This window comes from Panthera uncia, assembly GCF_023721935.1.
Source record: "Panthera uncia isolate 11264 chromosome B2 unlocalized genomic scaffold, Puncia_PCG_1.0 HiC_scaffold_24, whole genome shotgun sequence".
In the NCBI taxonomy this organism is placed as follows: Eukaryota; Metazoa; Chordata; class Mammalia; order Carnivora; family Felidae; genus Panthera; species Panthera uncia.
The window spans coordinates 87516070-87538075 of record NW_026057580.1 but is presented as its reverse complement, the minus strand read 5'-3'; the positions used below and the strand labels follow the sequence as shown (position 1 = coordinate 87538075).

General features: G+C 38.8%; 1 protein-coding gene across 1 annotated transcript in view; it reads right to left on the bottom strand.

Moving 5' to 3' along the window:
- The window catches only part of ENPP1 (ectonucleotide pyrophosphatase/phosphodiesterase 1), a 69554-nt gene that overhangs the window by 36918 nt on the left and 10630 nt on the right, over positions 1–22006 (bottom strand). Inside the window, exon 2 of the mRNA XM_049654383.1 lies at positions 1409–1481. Within this exon, the coding sequence (XP_049510340.1) occupies positions 1409–1481 (73 nt within the window). The remainder of the gene's footprint in view (positions 1–1408; positions 1482–22006) is intronic.

The following is a 22006-nucleotide window of genomic DNA, read 5'->3' as shown; positions in this document are numbered from 1 at the left end:
GAAATGACAACAGTGATTTCTAAGGTCAGGAATACTAACGTTCCTGACCTGGGCAGGGCCAGGGAGAGCTGTTAGAATAATAGCTACTACTTGAGGCTCATTATTAAGCACCTAGTAGTTTGTAAAATACTGCACATACTATGTTAGGTTTAGATTAAAATTACTTTTTTTAAACCTTCAGTTTTATTTTTATGTGTTAAACTAAACTCAAAGTTTAAACTCAAACTAAACTACTTCATGCCTATGCCTAGATGAACATTAAAGTCTGTAGCTATTTCATCTTGTTAAACTTAAGACAGTTTTGCTGTGGATAGATGGCTGACCAAACACATGAAATTACTACATTTAATTCATTTAAGCAATAAGTGAAAACTTAAAAATCAGTACACTTGTTTAAATGACCAATATTATAATCACAGAAGAGTTGAACAGGAAAATAATTTTTCAATTTTCAAAACTGAATTCCCAGGGCGCCTGGGTGGCTCAGTTGGGTGAGCATTTCAACTTCAGCTCAGGTCATGATCTCGCGGTCCATGAGTTCGAGCCTCGCACCAGGCTCTGTGCTGACAGCTCAGAGCCTGGAGCCCACTTCAGATTCTGTGTCTCCCTCTCTCTCTGCTCCTCCCCTGCTCATGCTTTGTCTCTCTCTGGCTCAAAAAGAAATAAAAACATTTAAAAAAATTTTAAAACTGAATTCCCTAGGAAGACCATCAGTGATTTCACATGGGGGAGAAACCTACCTCAGAGCCAAAATAATGACTACTGCAATGTACTATGATTCAGAGTTTTGTTAGTTACAGTAATCTCATCAATGCTGGATAGATTTCTGCACTCAATATAAAGAAAAAAAATATGTAGAAGCTTAAAATTGTCATTTCACTATAGCTTTGAAACCACAAATGCTCGTAATTTTAAAAGCCGTTAGGGCACATAATGATAAATTTCTGATTGCCCAGCGATGCTAACTGGTTACCAAGTAATCTTTCCAGGCTGCTTCAGCAACTAACTCCTTGGGAAAAAAAAAAAAAGAGTGTCCTCAGAGTTCCTGGAGAGAGTCCAGGGAGAAGGGCTCCAGGGCGCAGCACCAAAACATTTAGGCCATATTGGCTTGTATGTTTCACTGCTCTTAATTTATTTTTTGTTGTTTTGGGGATTTGTTCTTTGGTTGATTTTTTGGTGATAGCCCCTCTTCATTGTTTTAGGATGAAGTTTTACAACTAAAAAAACATTACATGGCTAAAATAATAAAAGAGTTTTAAGAAGACTCAAACCATTATCACATCTGCAATAACTATGGAGTACCCACAGATTAGGACAGGACACTTTTCTCAGTCACATTCTGAAGAGGACTAAGTAGCAACACACACCCATGTGTGCACACACACACCCTAAATACTGTAGCAATTACCTTCTTTGGCACAGCTTGGTTTCAGCCCAAATATACAACCAAGGATTGTTGTTAACACACAGACTGACAATACCTGCAGGGAGAAAAAAGAAAATTATATAGTTTCAAAACCCTTCTATTTCTTCAAATGTTTCTCAGCGTGCTGGGGCCGCTCTGTCTCCTGCTGTGGGTACAGGTCACGTGGATATGCGTGCTTCGTGAAAATTCAAACCCCATGCCTACGCTTTGTGCACTTTTCTGCATGTATGTTATACTTCAAGAAAAAGTTTGCTTACATGTCAGCAAACAAATCTGTGCCATCCAGGACGAATGTTTCCAGAATTTCCCAGTTAATGCAAATGAATCTAGTCAGAGAACTTGAAATAATTAAGGGATGGAGTGGGGAAAATCAATTTACAGATTCAATTTCCTACTTGCTAATCCATAAAACGCAATATGAGAATATTAGCTGCCTCTTTGAACAGGTTAACTACACAAACCTGAACAATATTCTCGTATGCCCCATGGCAGCCTATGGGAACGGGCACTGGATAGGGTTAGGCAACTGCACTGTGGCCCCAAATGTTACCACAAACTGGTTGTGTGATTTGGGGAAGATCACTTAAGTGTTCCAGACATCAAATTATTCACCTATAAAATTAAAGGGTGAGACTATATGGATCTCTAAAAATCTTTCCAGCTCTAACATTTTGCCACTTTCTCAATTCCCCACTCTTGTGGCCTTTGATTTTAAAATAAGTACATACACCAGACAGAATTTTTGTTTGCGAATTAGAAAAAAAAGGGGGGGGGATACGTAGATTCTAGAACAACCCTTAATTTTTTTAGTGGGATGGAGTTTCCTTGACAGCTCTCTGGAATCTCACTTTGCAGGAAAATCCAACAAAATACGCATTCAGTACCAACTATGTGTAATGACTATGTTATGCACAGGAAAGACATACCTCAGGGAGCTGCTATTTGTGTGGGCAAGGGTAAAAATAACAGCATAAATGGCTCATATTTGGCAGGCTCTAGGAGGCACCTGCAGTTACATAGTTGTTTAAAGAAGGAGAAAGTTTGGGGTGGTTGGGGAGAGAGAGATCAGAGAAGGCTCCACAAGAGAAATGGGTGAATGGGGCAGGGTGGATGTTGGGTGCGGGCTTTTAGGAACTCACTCCCTCAAATAAAACATATCAAGTACTGACCATATATACCAGTCCCCAGGTTTAGGTACTGAATACTCAGTAACAAAACAGACATGACCTTTGTCCTCAAGGTGCCTAATGTCAAGTGACTGTAAAAACTAAAGAGAAAGTAAACCGTAAGTAAATTGAATCAGGAGGTCTAACTTATTGCAGAAGAAAATGGGGTAAGGGAAGGGAAAGCAAGAGTGTAGTGGGTCTCAAACACAACTGGGTCTAGGTGAAACCTTTTTTTAAGGAAATAAAAAAACCTAAGCGTACACACGTCCATTCAAATAGAGAGTCATCAGAGGAAAAGCTCGAACAAATATGTAAATAATGAAAAATGGAACAAAGTACCAGAACACTAAGGGATTCTCCTAAACCTTTTGAGGTGTAAACTAACACAAACATATGAAAGGTAATTTTAAAAAAAATTAATGCTTATTTATTTTGAGAGAGAGCAAGAGTGCAAGTGGGGGCGGGGGCAGAGAGAGAGAGAGAGAGAGAGAGAGAGAGAGAATCCCAAGCAGGACCTGCACTGTCAGCACAGAGCTGGACATGGGGCTCAAACTCAGGAATCGTGAGATCATGATCTGAGCCGATATCAAGAGTCAGAGGCTTAACCAACTGAGCCACCCAGGCGCTCCATGAGAGGTAATTTTTACGTTTCTATCAAAAACATTAAGAACTCTTATGGTCAATTATAAACATACAAGGAAATGAAAAAATTGTACATCTCATCTGTATTTCCTACACTGTAATTTAAAACATGGAGGGTTAAAGTTTTCTTAGTAATAAACTTATCAAGAATAGTCTGAACAGTGCTTTCTCTTCTTCTCATCACATAATTTGCAATCCATAGTGAGAAACTTTTCCGTGCCTTAACAAACTGCCACATTCCTTTGCAAGCTTAGATCAGTTCCCCATGTTGTAACCTTTGCACTTTTAATATCGTCAAGTATCTGCAGGAGTTCGATTAATATGAATTCTTGTGCCAGTGTCATTTCCTCTGGGACATCTGCATCCTTTCATCACAACCACACTCCTCACCAGGGGGATAACCTCGCCATCCCCGAGTTCCTCTGGCCACAGAGCTGGAGGCTGGTGAACAGAGGCAGTGTGAACATTCCCGCAGTTTGCTTTTCCTTCCATAACCCCATTTACTTTTGAACTGAATTTCACTTCTGGCATTATCACATTACCTAGTTTGCATCTTTATCGGCCAATTCTCTCTTTCAATTATCCATTTTATAAACTGTCACGTACATTCACCACCAGGAGACACAGAAGCAACCCACCACTTGCCCTGCTGTCTGTGAGCTGCTGAGCAACAGAAGCAGACAGTAACCAATCACTGACAGGCTTTAAAAGGACCCACGTTGGTCACTGACCACCACACGCATGTGTTATGTACGCAGTGATCTGTGGACTGAAAAAGCTAGCAGCAAAGGCTGCACTCTACGCAACTCCCCCCAGTTAATAAATCTTGGAACTGAAATTTGAACCATGTTGTTTGGGGACTGGTGTTATTTAATTAAACTGTGGTGACCGAAACTGAGCATGCCAGAGTCCTGCAAACCTGGGCTGCCTGTACTCGTACAAGTGGGCAATACAGCTGTCCAAAGATGCTCATTTCAAAACCGCTTGTATCCACAATGAACAGACACGAAAACAAACAAAAAAACAAGAACTATAACCCACGTTCATCACGTTAAGAAACTGGCTTAAAAAGTCAGTTTCATCAACACAATCTCAGGAGGTCAGCCTCAGAGATAGGCATGTCAGAAGTCAGAGAGGAAGGTAAAGACGACGATAACAACAACAAAACTGAGATAGAGCCAGAAGAAGCCAGAAGCTGAGGAGGCACTCCCTCAATCTCCTTGGGCAAGTAAGAATATCTCCAGAGAGTGAAGAAGTCTACCTGGGGCTCTTAGTAAGGAGGGGGTGCAGGACATCCTAAGTGAGGATGGCTGCAAATATGTGGTAACAAGGGAGACAGAGTCAACAAAAGCATAAAGACCTTCAAGCTCTGGGAGCCCAGCTGAACCCCAATACGTGGATTATAATGGACCCAAGTGGCCTGGAATTCCAGGGCTGGGAATAGGGAGATGGGACAAAATGATAACATGGCATGGGGGATGGGAAGCAGGGGAAACAGAGCAGAAAAGCTGATAAAAGTCAAAAGGTGGCTGCAAAGGCTGAACAGGGTTGAGACCATGTGCACATGGAGGTTCGAGAACTGGGAGAAGACAGGGGATCTGGTGCATGTGGAAGTGGGAACGGGGAGGGATCAAGGAAGGAGGAGGGATGGAAGTTACGAGCCTGAAAGCAATTTCAGAGTCTGAGTGCTCTGAAGTGGGACAGTTTGGAATGGAGGTGAAACCAAAGGGAGAAACCTGAAATCGGCAGAAAATACTCCTTGGAAGCAAGATGGCCCAAAAGTCCAAGTACTTGCACTAGTAATCAGAGTTAAGTTTATACCAACAAATACAAATCACAGTGAGAGAACTTTTTTACATTCAGAAATGTATTGCCTTAAAAGACATACTCCCTCACTGCTGTAAGAAATTCAGTCATGGAGCTGTATTACCCACAACTGTACTGTCCTTCCCAAATATAAAAAAGAACTTGCCAACAGTTCTGTTACAATTAAGTCTCACCTTGATGATGAAAACTATGGGAAGATTTGGTGGTAAGCAAGCATTTAAATCATAAGCACGCGGGGGTACCCTGGGTGGCTCAGTGGGTCAAGCATCCGACTTTGGCTCAGGTCATGATCTCACGGTTTGAGAGTTCAAGCCCCGCATTGGGCTCTGTGCTGACAGCTCAGGGCCTGGAGCCTGCTTCGGATTCTGTGTCTCCCTCTCTCTCTGCCCTTCCCCCGCTCATGCTCTGTGTCTCTCTCTCAAAATAAATAAATAAACATTGGGAAAAAATGTCTTTTTAATCGTAAGCATGCGTTTAAAACACACCCAGTATATATAGGTCTCTCCTCTCATTAAACTGCAGCAGGGGCATGATGATTTTTTTTTTTTTTATTACCTCTTCATTGCTAAAAAAATGTTACTTAGATTTAACTTTTATTTCTTTTTAAAAATTTTTTTAACGTTTATTTTATTTTTGAGACAGAGAGAGACAGAGCAGGAACAGGGGAGGAGCAGAGAGAGAGGGAGACACAGAATCTGAAACAGGCTCCAGGCTCTGAGCTGTCAGCACAGAGCCCGACGCGGGGCTCGAACTCACGGACCGTGAGATCATGACCTGAGCCGAAGTCGGATGCTTAACCGACCAAGCCACCCACGCACCCCTAGATTTAACTTTTATAAGATAATGCAGAGCATGGAAATGAAACAGAAGTATGACAAGAGGAACAATCAATTCTCATCTATAATCACGCCTATAAAAGATGAAACTTACATCACCTACTACTGTGTTACCCAACTCCCACTCAGGATAGTTTTTAGTAGGAAATTTCAGAGCTGTGAAATCTAATTCAATTTTAATTTCTTCTCAAAGTAGATTAAAACAGCAATGTCAAAATCCACTATTCATTTTTTACCTCTATAACAATTTAGGTAGTTTTCATATTTTGATACTCTCTTAGAAACTAAAGATGAGATATTTTACCTTAGACCACATAGAGCCACCAGACATACAAGTAAATTGGCAGAATATTTTGCCTCTACGTTAGAAGACTATTGATTTGGGAGTTTCCTGCTTGTTTAGAGTACCTAAATCGTTTGGCCTTTCTTGGACATTTAATGAACCAAAAGAAATAGATATAAAGAAATCACTCAATTTTTTTTTTCTCACAGATTCCCTAAAACGTATTAATACAACATGTATTATTCTTTATTGAGCATTCATTTAAATATGAGTGCCTACTGTACACAGACCCTTTGCTAAAGGCCAGAGAGACAAATGAAAGCAACTCACACCCTGACAGAGAAATGAAGCTGGGGGGGGCGGGGTGCGGAGGGCATGAAAATAAATGATTACAATGGAGCTACAGCAGATATATGTAAAAAACTTTTAACATGCTGGAGCGCCTGGGTGGCTCAGTAGATTAAGAGTCTGACTTCGGCTCAGGTCATGATCTCATGGTTCATGAGTTCAAGCCCTGTGTCAGGCTCTGTTATGACAGCTCAGAGTCTGGAGCCTGCTTCAGATTCTAGGTCTCCCTCTCTCTCTACTCCTCCCCCACTCACGCTGTCTCTCTCAGAAATAAATAAAACATTTTTTAAAAATGTTAACATGCTAATAGCACAGTGGAGAGAAAAAAAGGAAAGAATGGTGATTAAAAGAACTTCACAAAGACAGATCTGGAGACAAAGGGATTTCCCCTTCGGTCAATATACAAATGTTTGAGTGTCTGCAATATGCACTGTATTTAGATTCTGAGGAGGAGGGAGGGGTCCAAAATAAAACAAAAAAAGAATTTGTGGTGAAATCCCTAATCTCAGAGTTTACCATCCAATCAGGGTGATGACTTTAGAATTTGTTAATGACAAATACAGGAAATGGTGAGAAGCAGCCTAAGAATTAAATCACAGGGTAGCGACAATCCGTGCAATGGCACTTTGTGCAAAGGCAGGGAGGTACAGAAAACCACCGCGGTCTGGGAGAAAGAAGGAGAGTGGTAACGACAATAAGCATGGCTTCTACAGTACTACGTGCTAGGGACTTTTCTCAGAGTTTTGCATCAAATCGTTTAATCTTCACATTATGACACAGATTACTGAGATTAACCCGGTTTAAGAAAATGGAGCTGCAGATTGCTGACCAGTGGCAGGGGCAAGATCCGAATTTAGGCAGTCAGGCTGTAAGCAGTGGGGCAATAGGGGGACACGGGAGTGCCTGAAAGAGGACTGTGCCTTGGGAGCAGGCAGCAGGGAGCTGCTGGGGCATTAAAATATGAAACTGATATGATTGGATTTACAAATTCTTTTTTTTTTTTTAAGTTTATCTCTTTTGAGAGAGAGACAGTGAGAGCGAGCGGGGGGAGGGGCAAACAGAGGAGGGGGGAGAGAGAACCCCAATCTGCGCTATCAGCGCGGAGCTCAAGGCAAGGCTCAAACTTACCAACTGTGAGATCATGACCTGAGTAGAAACCAAGAGTCGGACACTTAACCGACTGAGCCACCCAGGTGTCCCTGGATTTACAAATTCTAAAAAGAGTCTTTGGCAACATTATGGAAAGCTCTGGTATGAGTCCAAGAGTGAAATGATTTCAGCGCTTGGTCTTACCTGCCTCTCCTTTCTCAGGAGACGCTCTGTCCTCCTCCGTCTTTCCTCATCCCAACCACTACGGCTCTCACCATGTTCTATGAGATCCATGTCACTGACCAGACTGTGAGTTCCGGGGGGGGTGATTTACTTATTTCTCTATTTTCCATGTCTAGCATGGTGCCTAGCACATAGCAGACATTCGACAAATAACTGTTGAGCTGATAATCAGCAAGTTGTGACTTCATTAAACATAATTTGGGGGAAACCATAATCCTCCCCCTTTTCTTCATATGACTTCACAAAGTCAGCCAGTTTAAGTACCTTTGTATCTGCTTTATATAAAGGATGTCTACAATACGTAGACACGAAAACATTTTTTTAGGAAATGGTATATTGCCGGATTTGGTATTCAAATGTGACAGGTGTCATATAAACGCCTATCCGATGAAGACAAATTAGCTGACCACACTGCCTATCACTCCTCTGGCCTCTGGCCAAAGCTGCATGCCTTCTGAAAACAACTCTGTAAAAACTCAGATCGACACAGTGCTGAGTCTGCAGGGATTTCTTTTTTTTTCCCCAGAAGATGAGGATTAGATACTCAGAAACTTCCACAGGAGATTCAAAGGGAGGTTCAAAGGAAATGCTGTACTCTTGAAGAACTTTTAAGTATTACAAAGTTTAAAGTACACGTTAGAACAACTGCTTGAGTGGATTAAAGAACTTTTTAAGGAAAGAGTTCTCACTTTTGCTTGGCCTCTTATACCCTCTCTACCATTTTAGTTATGTTTGACTTAATTGAAGGTTTTCCCAAATGGCAGTGATATTTTATGTAATTTATATAAATGATCAAATGAAAATGAGGAAAAAAGACACCAAGCACTGAACAAGTCTATCACTTTGGGGCAAACCAAACTCAATCTCTGAGTAAAATATTAAACCTCTGAAGAAGCTGGCTTCTTCCTGGTAGAGTTTCAGGTTCAGAATGGCTAGGGTTCAAATCCCACCTCTCTCAATTTATTTTTGTCAGCATTCAACAAACATTTCTTCAGAGCCTACATGTCAAGACTGAACTAATGCTGGGAATACACCAGTGAACAAAATGATTTCAGTGCTTACATAGAGCTTACATTCCAGTGACTTCTAGACAACCACGAAATGTGTGATAAGGGAATGCTTCATATCCTAACTAAACCTCATTTTTAAAACATTTCTAATGTTTTAAACATTAGAAACATTTCTAATGCTGATAATACCTACCTTACAAAGTTGGCACAAGCTTTGAGCATAATGTACAGAAAGTGTCCGGATTGGTGACGGGGGGGCACAGAGGTGCTCAATAAATGACCATTCCTACTAGGAACAACTCACTAAGAGCCCCCTATAGATTCTTACACAGCCACAATATAACCAATGGTTAAGCCAACTACAGGGTATTCTTTTTTATATGCTGTTAAAAGAAATGCCATAAATTACTATATTAACACTTTCTTCTTCTTCTTCTTCTTCTTATTTCTTTTTTGTTGTTGTTACTAAGTCTGCAGTAATCTGTTTTCAACAGTTGTTGAAGACCATGCAGTGGTTAAAAAGAACCCTATCCAAAGGATGCAACCGAAACAGAAAAAAGGCAAAGTAGTATTTTGTCGGGGATGGTGGTAGCAGTAATTTTAGGTATATCCATACAACAGCTCTCCAAACCATGCTAATGAAAAAGGGACCCATATAAACACCAATCTGCATATTAAAGAACACTTCAGATCCACGTTTGCACATGTGACAAAGTATGCTTGGGCTGATTCAAATGCTGTGGGAATAAGAAGCTATAGAAAAATTCTGAAACACCTTAAAATATTCATATTGTTTGACTCAAAAATTACACTTCTTGCAGTTTCTTTAAGATAAAAAATTATCTATAAATATTTATTACAAATATTTACATGTAGCATTCCTTACAAGAAAAAAATAGACACATACGCAATCTCCAGCAATTGAAAATGTCTAAATATGAAATACTTATGTAATTGAATACTATACAGCCAATAATGATGACATTGAAGAAATTTAATAGCATGGGGAAAGACACATTATTGACTATAAACTATAAATTATAAAATAAAATGGCAGTATAGTCCTAATTTTCTGCTATACATGTATATTTTTTATAAATAGTCTTACATCTGCCTGATGGGCTCATATGTGATTTTTTTTTCCTTCTTGGTACTTACCTTTATTTTCCAAAGTTTCCACAGTGAACCCATATGCAGAAGAACTAAGGGGGCTAGTAGATGGGTATTAGTGACCCAGAGTAAAGTTTTCCCATTTTGACATTTTAGGGATCTTTCAGCATAAAAGGCAACTCCTCCCTGCCTACATACTCTAAGCAAACTCCAATCAACAAATTCTGATTCCATTCAACCTCTTTTTTTTTTTTTTTTTTTTTTAGAGACAGTGAGAGCTAGCAGAGGAGGGGCAGAGAGAGAAAGGGAAGGAATCCCAAGATCCCAAGCAGGCTCAGCACCACCAGCGCAGGGCCTGATGTGGGGCTCGAACCCATGAACCGGGAGATCATGACGTGAGCTAAAATCAAGAGTCAGATGCTTAACCGACTGAATCACCAAGGCATTGCATTCAACCTCATTCTTAAATATCCCTCATTCTTTCTTTTTTAAATTTTTTTAATGTTTATTCATATTTTGAGAGACAGAGAGTGAGTGGGGTAGGGGCAGAGAGACAGGGAGACACAGAATCCGAAGCAGGCTCCAGGCTCTGAACTGACAGCACAGAGCCCGACACCGGGCTTGAACTCACAGACTGTGAAATCATGACCTGAGCCGAAGTCCGACGCTTAACCAACTGAGCCACCCAGGCACCCCTCCCTCATTCTTAAATATCAGTCAACAGCCATGATTCACCACTCATCTGAGGTAAGCCTACAATATAAGATAAACAAAAAGTGTAATATCAACACAAAGGAAAAAAAAGGGAGAGGAAGAGAGAAAAATATTAAAAACAAACATATAATTAGTATTCTCAGTGGGATTCAAGATTTGTGCAAATCCTCAAATCCAAAAGTCCTAATGTCAAATATCCAAAATGATATATCAAAGAAGGCTCATACTTACATGATTTTCAAATTCCAGAACACCAATGACAAAAAGACCTTAAAGGAAAAGCTATGCCAACTTCATTTAAAAAACAAAACAAAACAGAACAATAAAGATGTATAAGATTGGAGTTAGTTTTTCTTTAGAGGTTTAGTAGAACTCACTGGTAAAGCTCTGTGGGCCTAGAAAGATCTGTGTAGTAAGCTTATTAATTTCTGGTTCAATCCCTTCATGGGTTTATAGAATTATCTAGATGCTCTAATTTTTTCTTGAGTCGGTTTTGGTAAGTTGTATTTCTTCTTGGAATTTTTCACTTCACCTACATTTTCAAATACATTAGTATAAAGTGATTTATAGTAGCCCTTTGTTATTTTTCCAGTGTTTGTACATTTTGTATTTGTGATCCTTCGTTCCTCCCTGATATAATGTGCCTTCTTTCTTTCTTGGCTTAATTAGGCTCACCAGAAATAATACTCTATTTTAAAGAATCTACTTTTTGCTTTGTCAATCTTCTCTTTGATATGTTTATTTTTTGTTTTACTGATTTTTGGTCTTGTCTTTATTTTTTTCTTTCCTTTTGTATCCTAGGTTTAATTTTACTCTGTTTTTCTTTTAATAAGTTATAGATATAGACACTTAGGTTATAGCTTTATAGACTTTTTTCTCTTTTAATATTACTTTTATTCTAATTTTTAAACCCCTTAAGTCATTGTTGTTTTATAAGTTCATTTAGATTTATCCAAATATTTATGACTTTATGCATTTTAATGCATTTTCCTTTGCACCTTTCATCTGGAGTCGTCTAGAACCCATTTTCTTCTACCTAAAATATATCTTTTGGAATTTTCCTGATGGCAGATTCTTTCAGTATTTGTTAGTTTATACATGTCTTTATTTTGTTCTCATTCTTGAAAGGCATTTCTTTTCTGGATATATAATTGCAATTTGGCAATTATTTTCTTTCAGCACAGGGAAGATGTCATTACACTATCTTATGCTTTTAATCATTGCTATTGAGAATTCAGCTGTCAGTCTATTGTACTTTTGAAGGAAATAGGTCTTTTTTTAATACCTTTAAATATGCTTACTTTTAAAAAAAATGCTTACTTTTACTTTTGCATTCTGCAATGTTATTCTGTCATTTGTTGACTATATATATATATATATATATATATATATATATAATTTATTCTGCTTAAGATTCAATGTGCTACTTAAATCTGAGGATTGGTGTCTTTCATCCGTTCTAGAAAATTGCCACCTCTTCAGATAGTATTCAAAATAAAAGGAAAAAATGGATAATATTAACAGGAAAATATTAAACTACAAAAAGTGACCTAGAAAGTCTTTAAAAAACCAAATAAAATTTCTAGAAATAGGGGTGCCTGGGTGGCTCATCGGCTGAGCATCTGACATTAGCTCAGGTCATGATCTCATGGTTCATGGGTTTAAGCCCTGCATCAGGCTCTGTGCTGACAGCTCAGAGCTTAGAGTCTGCTTTGGATTCTGTGTGTCTCTCTCTCTCTGCCCCAGCCCCACTCACACTCTTTCTTTCACTCATTCTCTGTCTCTCAAAAATGAATAAACACTAAAAAATAAAATGTTTATAAAATGTCTAGAAATAAAAAAATAAATTAATTCAGTGATGAGGCTTCACATCAAAAGGGACACAGTGAAAAACAGAATTAGTAAGCTGGAAGACAGTCCAGAAGACATTATCTGATATATATCACAAAAAGAAAGATGACAAGAAATTACCCTTCTTCCAATTCAATATTATTTCTTCCATATTTTCTTCAAAAATAGTCAAGGCTTTTATAACCTGTGTCTGATAACACTACCATCTGAAGTCACTGCTTGTCTGCTTCTGCTGTGTGGGATTCCTGCTGGCTTTTGCTCACGGTGCCATTTTCCTCCGTGTGCCTGGTTGTTTTTAACTGTGTTCTGTTTATTGATGTTAAAGATTTTCAGGAGTTTTTAAAGCCTAGGATGAAAGTGTTTTCCTCCAGATAGGATTTATATTTGCTCCTGCCAAAAACATTAGAGAAACTTCAAGTTTGAGACCATCTTCACAACTTGAGGTAGATAAAGTGAGATCAACTTGCATATATCTTTATTTATGGGAAATATACCATAAATTACACAGTAGCTAGGTCCTTCACAGATTGTTCTAACTTCATATAACATAATACAAATGTAATATATTTAGAACATAATTCATAGCATATAAGATATATAAGCATGCACAGTTTCTTTAAAGAATGACTTCAAAACTTTATTTCTGATTTATGGTATGTTCCAGAAATATACCTTTTATATTTCTGTCTCTCTTACCAATTGTCAAGCTCGTCAAATTCAGTTTAAGAAATATTAATGCTTGCCTTTACTGTATCAGGGGACATCTAATATGATAACTGTCTTAAGTAGAATGCCCTTTATCCTCACAATTAGGTCAATTTTGGCACTTATGGAAATAGTGATATTTTTATTATCTCATTAATAGGTCTCAATTAAGAGTCGCAGAAATCATTATAGTAATATTTATCATCTTATAGCTAGTATAGGTGCACGACTACAAGGACAGAATGAGGAGCAGGTGCTAGAACAAAAGAGAAATAGAACAGTCATTTTATGAAGCTTTCAGGAATAACTAGCAATTTATTGAACCACACACACACACACACACACACACACACACACACACACAACAAAACCCAAAAAATCCCTACGGTTTTGGTGGACAAAACCATTTGCTATCAAACCACTGCTTCGAAGAGTAACTAGAAGGACCAATCGGAAGACTAATGACAACCCAACAGAGGGGACACTATTGTGGTTCCTTTGGATCTACAAAGATCCACGCATATGAGGCACAACTTGTTACTACTCCCTGCTCAAACCCAGCTGCTAAAGCACTTCTAGGAACACTCTATTACAAGCAAGCTAAGATCATAAGCCACAGCACTGTCCCTCAGAGACATTCCTAGTACTGTGGATTTAAATAAATAAATATAAATAATATAAATATAAACATAAATTTAAACATAAATATAAATAAATTGATAAATAAATAAATCTGCTCCATGGATACCAGTACAGCACTTTCCACAAACATAAAGGGGGAAATATCAACTTTAAAGTGAGAGGTATTAAGACAGGAGTCCACAAAAACAATCTTTGAAGACATATCACAGAAATTTTGTTTGACCTTCTAAAACTCCATCATCAACACATTTTTTTACAATACTGATTAACAGAATTGCTGAATGTATGCCACCATTTCAAACGGTACTTGCTTCTAATTTGTCAGAAATCGTGCTATGAATCTGTTACATTTTTTTAAATGGCAGATACTTCTCATATTTAGTAAGCAGGGGAAATCAAGAGCAGGCTTAGTTTAACAGACTTTATCAAAGTAGATTCTTGTTGTGAGTAAGGGGAAGTATATTCACAATGAAAAACCACACGCTCTTCTTTGGAAGATTTAGGTTCTTTTTCTAGTATCTTTAAAAAAGAGAGAGAGAGAGAGAAATAAAGTCAGAAGGAGGTACAGCAGTGTAGTAGGACACAAAATCGAAATCCTTAAATTATTACTATTTTAAATACTGGCTCTCTTAAATGCTACCATTTGTCACTCCGGGGCTCTGGGCATCTAACCTTTTCCTAGGTGAGAAAGAAAGAAAATAGCCAATAGATATCTTATAACATTCAGGTCTCATAGTATGTATATGAAAGATGGAGAAGGCAATGCCCCCAGTCTAACATAAATCTGTTAGGCGCTACTGATAAAAGAATGTGCAGTTCCAAACAATTATGTTGAATAAACAAATTTCACATTTGGTTGAACTAGTCTCTTGGGCTGATAAAACAATGAGATTCTCCCCTTAACTAGAATTAGTAGTCCAGAAAAGAGCTTTCGGCATCTTTAATACTTAAGCAAATAGTCATTTCAACAATTCCCCGATTTTCAATGACATATCTATCCTCACTAAGCAAGCATTTTTAGAAAAGCCTCAAAGAAAGCTCATATTGATAGCCAATAGGGCTGGTGATGATCATTGAAAAATAATCTTCTTAGGGCAGATTAAAATAAAATATCAAATTAAAAGGCTTGCTTAAGAAAACAGAAACAATGTTAGTACTTTGCCATAAACCATGAGGAAATCATTAAAATCGTAACTGTTTTCAATTAAAGATATAAGTATGGCAAAATTGTGGCCCTAATCACAAAAAGAGCAATAACTCTCATGCCTTTATTTTCAAATAAGGATGTGCATTACATTTGAAGTTTTGTGATACCAAGGAAGCCACATCATCTATAGTCCCACATTGGGATGGAATATTTTCTATGGTGCCTGATAAACCTAAAATACCTAAGAATCTACTTCTCTCTGACAATTGATCCTACCTTTATTTGGATCACTCCTGACCCCATCTCCTATACCCTCCCCTCTTAAGGAATATTACTCCGTATATGTAAATGTATTAAAATTCTTGGGGTGCCTAGGTGGCTCAGTCAGTTGAGCGACCGACTTTGGCTCACATCATGATCTCATGGCTCATGGGTTCAAGCTCCGCATTGGGCTCTGTGCTGACAGCTTGGAGCCTGGAGCCTGTTTTAGATTTTGTGTCTCCCTCTTTCTCTGCCCCTCCACCATCCATGCTGACTCTGCCTCTCTCTCAAAGAATGAACAACCATTAAGACAAAAAACAACAAAAAGAAGAGATTCTTGGCTGACTCTGGAACATAGTATGGAGGTTCCTCAAAAAGTTAAAAATAGAACTACCCTATGATCCAGCAATTGCTCTATGAGGCATTTACCAAAAGGATACAAAAACACTGATTTGAAAGGACACATGGTCCCAATGTTTACAGCAGCATATACATACACACATATACACACACACAGTAGAATACTACTCGACCATAAAAAGGTTTGCAACAACTTGGATGGAGCTAGAGAGTATTATGCTAAGGAAAATAAGTCAGAGAAAGACAAATACCATAATGATTTTACTCATATATGGAATTTAAGAAACCCAACAGATGAACATAGAAGAAAAAGAAAGGAAATCCATAAAACAGGCTCTTAACTATAAACAACAAACTATGGGTTGTCGGAAGCGAGGTGGGGGGGGGGGGGGGGATGGGTTAAATGGGTGATGGGGATTAGGGAGGGCACCTGTGATGAGCACTGGGTGTTATATATAAGTGATGAATCACTACATTCTACACCTGAAACTAATATTAAACTGTATGTTAACTAAGTGGAATTTAAATAAAAACTTGAAAAAGAAAAAAAAAAAATTCTTGGCTAAACACAGGCCAGTGGAATAACTATTAGGCCTGTTATCATAAAAAGAACTGGAAACACCACCCCTGGAGCCTTACTTCTGCAGGCAAAGCAGAAAGGGGATCAGAAACTCACCTGAGCATATCCTCCATAGTTAAAATTTTTCCTGGGATGCTGCAAGGCCTCCAGAGAGCTGAATTCTCAAGTGTCCCTTCCTATTATGTTCATTTAATTTTTTTTTCAGTTTGAGAAATAACTGACATACATCACGGTATAAGTTTAAGACACATAGGACGATGGTTTGATTGACATATATTGTGAAATGATCACCATGGTTTGGCTAAAAGCCATCATCTCACAGAGATACAATAAAAAGAAAAACTTGTCCGTTTATTTTTGTTTCAAAAAGTACCAAGCACTTCAAAGGGAAGAATATCCAGCAAATCACTTCTCTAAGATCTCACCAATTGCTCTCACAGACCATTTCTCTCTGAAGTTAAAGGTCAAGGGTAAAACAGTCATTTGGTGCATTTGGTGGCTATTTCAGTAGTAAAAAGCGATGGTTTCAATAGAGATTTAGCTCGGACGGCAACCTTCACTCCATGACCTGTACGCCCTCACGGAATCTTGAGAGGTAAGCACCTAATGAACAAGGTTTTCAGGAACAGAAAACACCTCAAAACAAAGCAGGGGCTGCTCTTCAAAAGGCTGGAGGGCAACTCCTCAGATGCAGCTTCCTGCCATGAGGGCTTCTGTTTACACCCACACAAGGATCATGCTCACCAGTGATGAAAGAATTATTAAATATCAACGCTCTCTTCTTGGTCTGATGGCTTATTTAACTGTTGTTTATCTTCAGTTAGCAAACTACATTTTTGTGGCTTTTCTTTATGTAATCTGACTTACTGTGGTTTCTTAAGAAAAGCAATTGAGAAAAGATCTTCAGGAGCATGTTTAGTAAACTGGATTTCTATCTCTTGCCTTCTAACAAAATAAAATGACTGATGGAGTAAATATTTAAAGGTTTAATGAGAAATCACTAGAAGAAAACCATGGGCAAAATGTTTATCATTTTAGGGTGGTGAACACCATCACAAGGATGGCACAAACTCCAAAAACTAGAATGGAAAAGTTAACGTATTTGATTCATAAAAATAAGAAATGTCTGTAATGCCAAAGAAAAAGAACATCGACCACAAGAAAAACTGGAGTGGGGGAACTAGGATAAAACACATTTTCAACACACAACAGAAGGTTAATGTCGATGATAGATAATGAGTGCATAAAAACCAAGTAGGAAAAGATAACCCACGGTTTTAAAATACCAAAAGTAATAAACTAGTCTAGGCAAAAAAGAGAAACAGCTAATAAAAATACGACATTCACCTTCATTAAAAATCAAAGAACTATAAATCAGAGTCCCTTTCTTAGCCAATGAAATTGAGAATCATTAAAAAAGATTAGTAACTACAAGGATGTAGTTGGCAAGGATGTAAAAAGAGACAGGCACTTTCCCCACTATCTTCATAAAAACGTATGTTCCTTTCCAAAAGGTCACTTAGATTAATCTACCTAAATTCAAAATGTACAGAATCGCCACTCCTGCCATTCCGAGTTTAATAATTCATCTGCTAGAAGTTTTCACATAAGCGTATAAGGATATGCATACAGAGATATTTCTTTATTGCAGCATTATTTATAACAGCAAAAAAATATGCGAAGAACCTAAAATTTCTGTTAATAAACAACTGAATAAATACAATACATTATGGTAGACCCGAACAATAGAAAACACTGATCAATTATTTTGAAATTAGGTAAATCCATCACCAGTGTGTTTCCTCTTAAAGCCTTCAGCCCCCATGTACGCAGTCTACTCTGAGGCTAGCATGCCGTATGTCCAAACTATCCCATGCAAACATACAGACCACAGGCAGAGGCCCCTCCATGGGAGCAGGATGCCTGGCCAGTGGAGCAGATGCCCCACTCCATGCTGCTGCAACTCCAGCCACCATCTGACTGCAACCACATGACAGACCCTGAGCCACACCTGCCCGGCCAAGCTTTTTCCAAATTCCTGATTCATCAAATACCATAAGAGGGTTTTGAATCTGCACAACTGATGACCAGATGCTGAACAGGGATGAATTTATCAATCAAGTTGGTAGTACCAACCAGTATGCCTCTCTGACCATAGGAGAGGACACACGTCTCCCAGATTTTGTGCCTAAATCATTCCCGAGGTAAAATGATCGATGAAGCAATGGAAGAGTTGACTCTGCTTAAATACACAAATGGCCAGCTTCATTCAGAGTAATGACCTGGTTCCTGAGCACTTCACTGGACGAAGGGAAACGCCTGAAAAATACTCCACACAGTGATATGGGGATGTGAGCGATGTGATGAGTACTTTACTCCCTTTGCTAGATGCGCAGAGAATTTAGGCGCAAACATTTATGCAAGTCCACTTCTAATTTTCAAGTGGAAAAGTAGACTGGGTTATACTCACTAGTTTATAGTATTAAGAATATTAGTAAATGTTTAGGGGGAAAAAATAGGACAAGATGAGCCTGAAAGTCTGAATCCTCTTGTAGTACCAGAAAGTGAAGGAAGTGTTACACAAACACACACACACACACACACACACACACGGAGTGATGGGGGTGTGTCAAAGGGACACAGGCCCCAACTCCCAATGGCCAAAGCTGGAACAATTTGAGCAAAAGTACAAATAACATATTTTTGGATATAAAGCATAAAATAAATATGAATGAGTTCAAATTGATATAAATAAATGACTGTATAAATAAGAACAGACCAATCTCCAGTACAGAATTCGGCATAATTTATGTGGATGAACCACCTTCAAAGTAGAACATACTCTACTCTGTAAGTGTGGGCTGGGCTTTCAAAGAGTACAGGATGGAAAAGTACAAAAAAAGACTATCTCTACAGCGAAGAACGCTGAAAAACACTAGCTCAGTGGTCTGCCTCCCCAAAGTGAACGTTCCCACTCTACTCGTGAGAAAACCGTCGGACAAACCGCAATTGCAGGACATTCCACAAAATACATGACTAGCACTCCTCAAAACTGTCAGAGGCATCAAAACCAAGGAAGTCTGAGAAACACAGCCACGAGGAAGCTACAGAGATGGGACAACGAAACGTAATGTGGTGCTCCTGGATGGGATACGGGAACAGCAAACAGAAAAGGACATCAGGGAAAAACTAAGGAGATGCAAATAGAGCAAGGACTCTAGTCAAAAAGGCTATACCCATATTGGTTCTTTAGCTGTGACAAATGCACCAGACTAAAGCAAGCTGTTAATCATCCGGGCTCTGGCTGCACCACCTTCTCCCTTTGCCCCTCCTGCCCTCCAGAGGGTGGCAGTTCCTTCCAGCTCCCCTTCATGTGGCGGCCTCATTGCCACACTATCCAGTCTGGCTTTCAGTCCAGTCCTCCCCAACACCTTTCCAACTTGTTTCTTATACTAAATTCTCCTAATTAAATTACCAAGTATGGCCTTTTTGTGATTGGACCCTGGTGAATAGAGCAAGTGATCTCTCTCTCTCTCTCTCTCTCTCTCTCTCTCTCTCTCTCACACACACACACACACACACACACACACACACACACACCAAGGCATGATCTAAAGGCATAATCTAAACTAAAATGAATATTGGCAAAGAACTTTCCATTTTGAAGATTCATGTGTTTTTCATTCTCAATCTCCTAGATACAAAAATATATATTTTTAATTAGATCTTGCTTCAGTTGGATTTCAAGAAAAAAAATGTCTGCCAAAATAATCCTGAAAATGGTGTTTCTTTTGAAGCTACGATCAAGACAGATATGAGTCATTAAATAAAAGTACTAGTAAATGATTTTAGAACAAAAAAATTTTAAGTCTGTTAAGCTCATGAGACAGAAAAAAGAGGGAAAAGCAGCTCCTTTATGGTATAAGACATACCCTCAGGCTGTGGACAAAACAGATGGACTAAAAGGTAAGGAACTATGGATTTTATCCAAGGTACACTGTTTTTCTTGCCTAGGCAGGTATCTTGCCTTCACAGATGGTAGATCAGAGATAAAACACAAAAGGTGGAGACAGGACATTGTGCTCAGTTAGGTTTATGTGATTTGTTCCTGCGTTTTTTCCAAAATAAATTTTGGAACATAATGATCAGAAGAGTACCTTACATTTATTCTTGAAAGATGGGCCCGGAGGGAAATAAACAGCAAAAAAAAAACTATCCAGAGGATTCCTGGTAATTCTCCCCAAGGACAGAAAACGGGATAACAGGGAGATAACCAATGACCACTTACTTTCAGTAGAGACACAATAGTTACTCGGTCACAATTACAGTGGAGACTTAAAGACAGAACTTAAAAATTACAAGGGAATACAAGGGCTTATAATTTAGGAGGGAACATAATTTTAGAAATGTGTCACCTTTTAATGTGTATATTTAGGCTTAAGTCAACTTCATTACACTCATTCATTTGGGAAAAAAAAATCTTAAAATTACATTTGTATGAACAATCACAAAATTAAGCCTTTTGAGCAATTTATTTTGTTCTAACAAATGTTTCTTGAACAAAGAACATCTGTTCCATATACATTTTCATTATTACTTGCTGGAAGAACTATAAAAGTAAAAACAAAACAAACAAACAAACAAAAACCCAACAACAAAACCTGTAATATTACAACCCTCAAGTCCTAGCACAGAAGTTTTTAAGACGCTACTGTGGCATTTGCCTGAATTGCCCCCTTTGGTAGCTTCACCACTGGGCACTTGAAAAGTGGCTGACGTGACTGAAAACCTGAGTTCCTTTTTATTTCATAGGACTTTAGTTGATATAAATTTTAACTTAAATAACTACATGCGGAACTTACATCTAGCAGGAAAAGAGAAAGCAGTTATGAAACGGCCAAGTAAAAAGAGAGTAAAAGCGAACTTTCCTCAGCAGCCATCCTTTTTTAATTTGTTCCTACCACTGAAACTAAAATGGTCTTTCCAAAACGTAAATCAGATTTTGTCATTAAGAATGAAAATAGAAACAAAAACAGACAGGAAAACACTTCAGTGATGTCCAATTGCTCTTAAAAAGCAAAATCTGTCCAATAGTCTGTCTGCAAGGCCCAGCCTGGACCTGGCCCCAGACCCCCTTTCCAGCCTCATCACCCATCACACACCTGTGCACACCACCTAGCCTGGTCTCCTTCCAATTCGGGAATGGACACTACTCCTGGCTCTCCCAGGGCCTGTGTACAGCAGAATCCTCTTGGGTCACCGGTCACTTCCCCCAGGACACCTTCGACCTCTGTGACTAGGTCCCCTCCCCCTCAGGACTCTCCCTCAGGGCCCCCCTAGCTTCTAGACAGCACATATCACTGCGTCAACATGAGACAGTCTTGTAGGATTCTTTGATAACTCTCTGGTCCTGTGGGGGTGGACCATGAGAACAGGGAGGAAGTCTTTCCCTTCCCCTAGCCTCCATTTGGCCCCCAGCTTCTTACACAAGATTGCTCACACAGTAGGAACTCTAAATATTTGTTTAGTAAGTTATCAACCTCAGCAATAACAATAAACCCTAATCTAGCATCTATACTGTCTCAGGTACTTTACTCATTAGTGTACATATGTTAATTCATTTAACCCTTAAAACAAACCTCTGAGGTAGCTAGCTACTGTTATTATCCCCATTTTACAGATGAGGAAACTGGGGCACAGAGAAGTTAAAGGACTTGCCCAAGGGCACACAGTACTTACTGGAAAGACAGGTTTCAATTCCAGCAG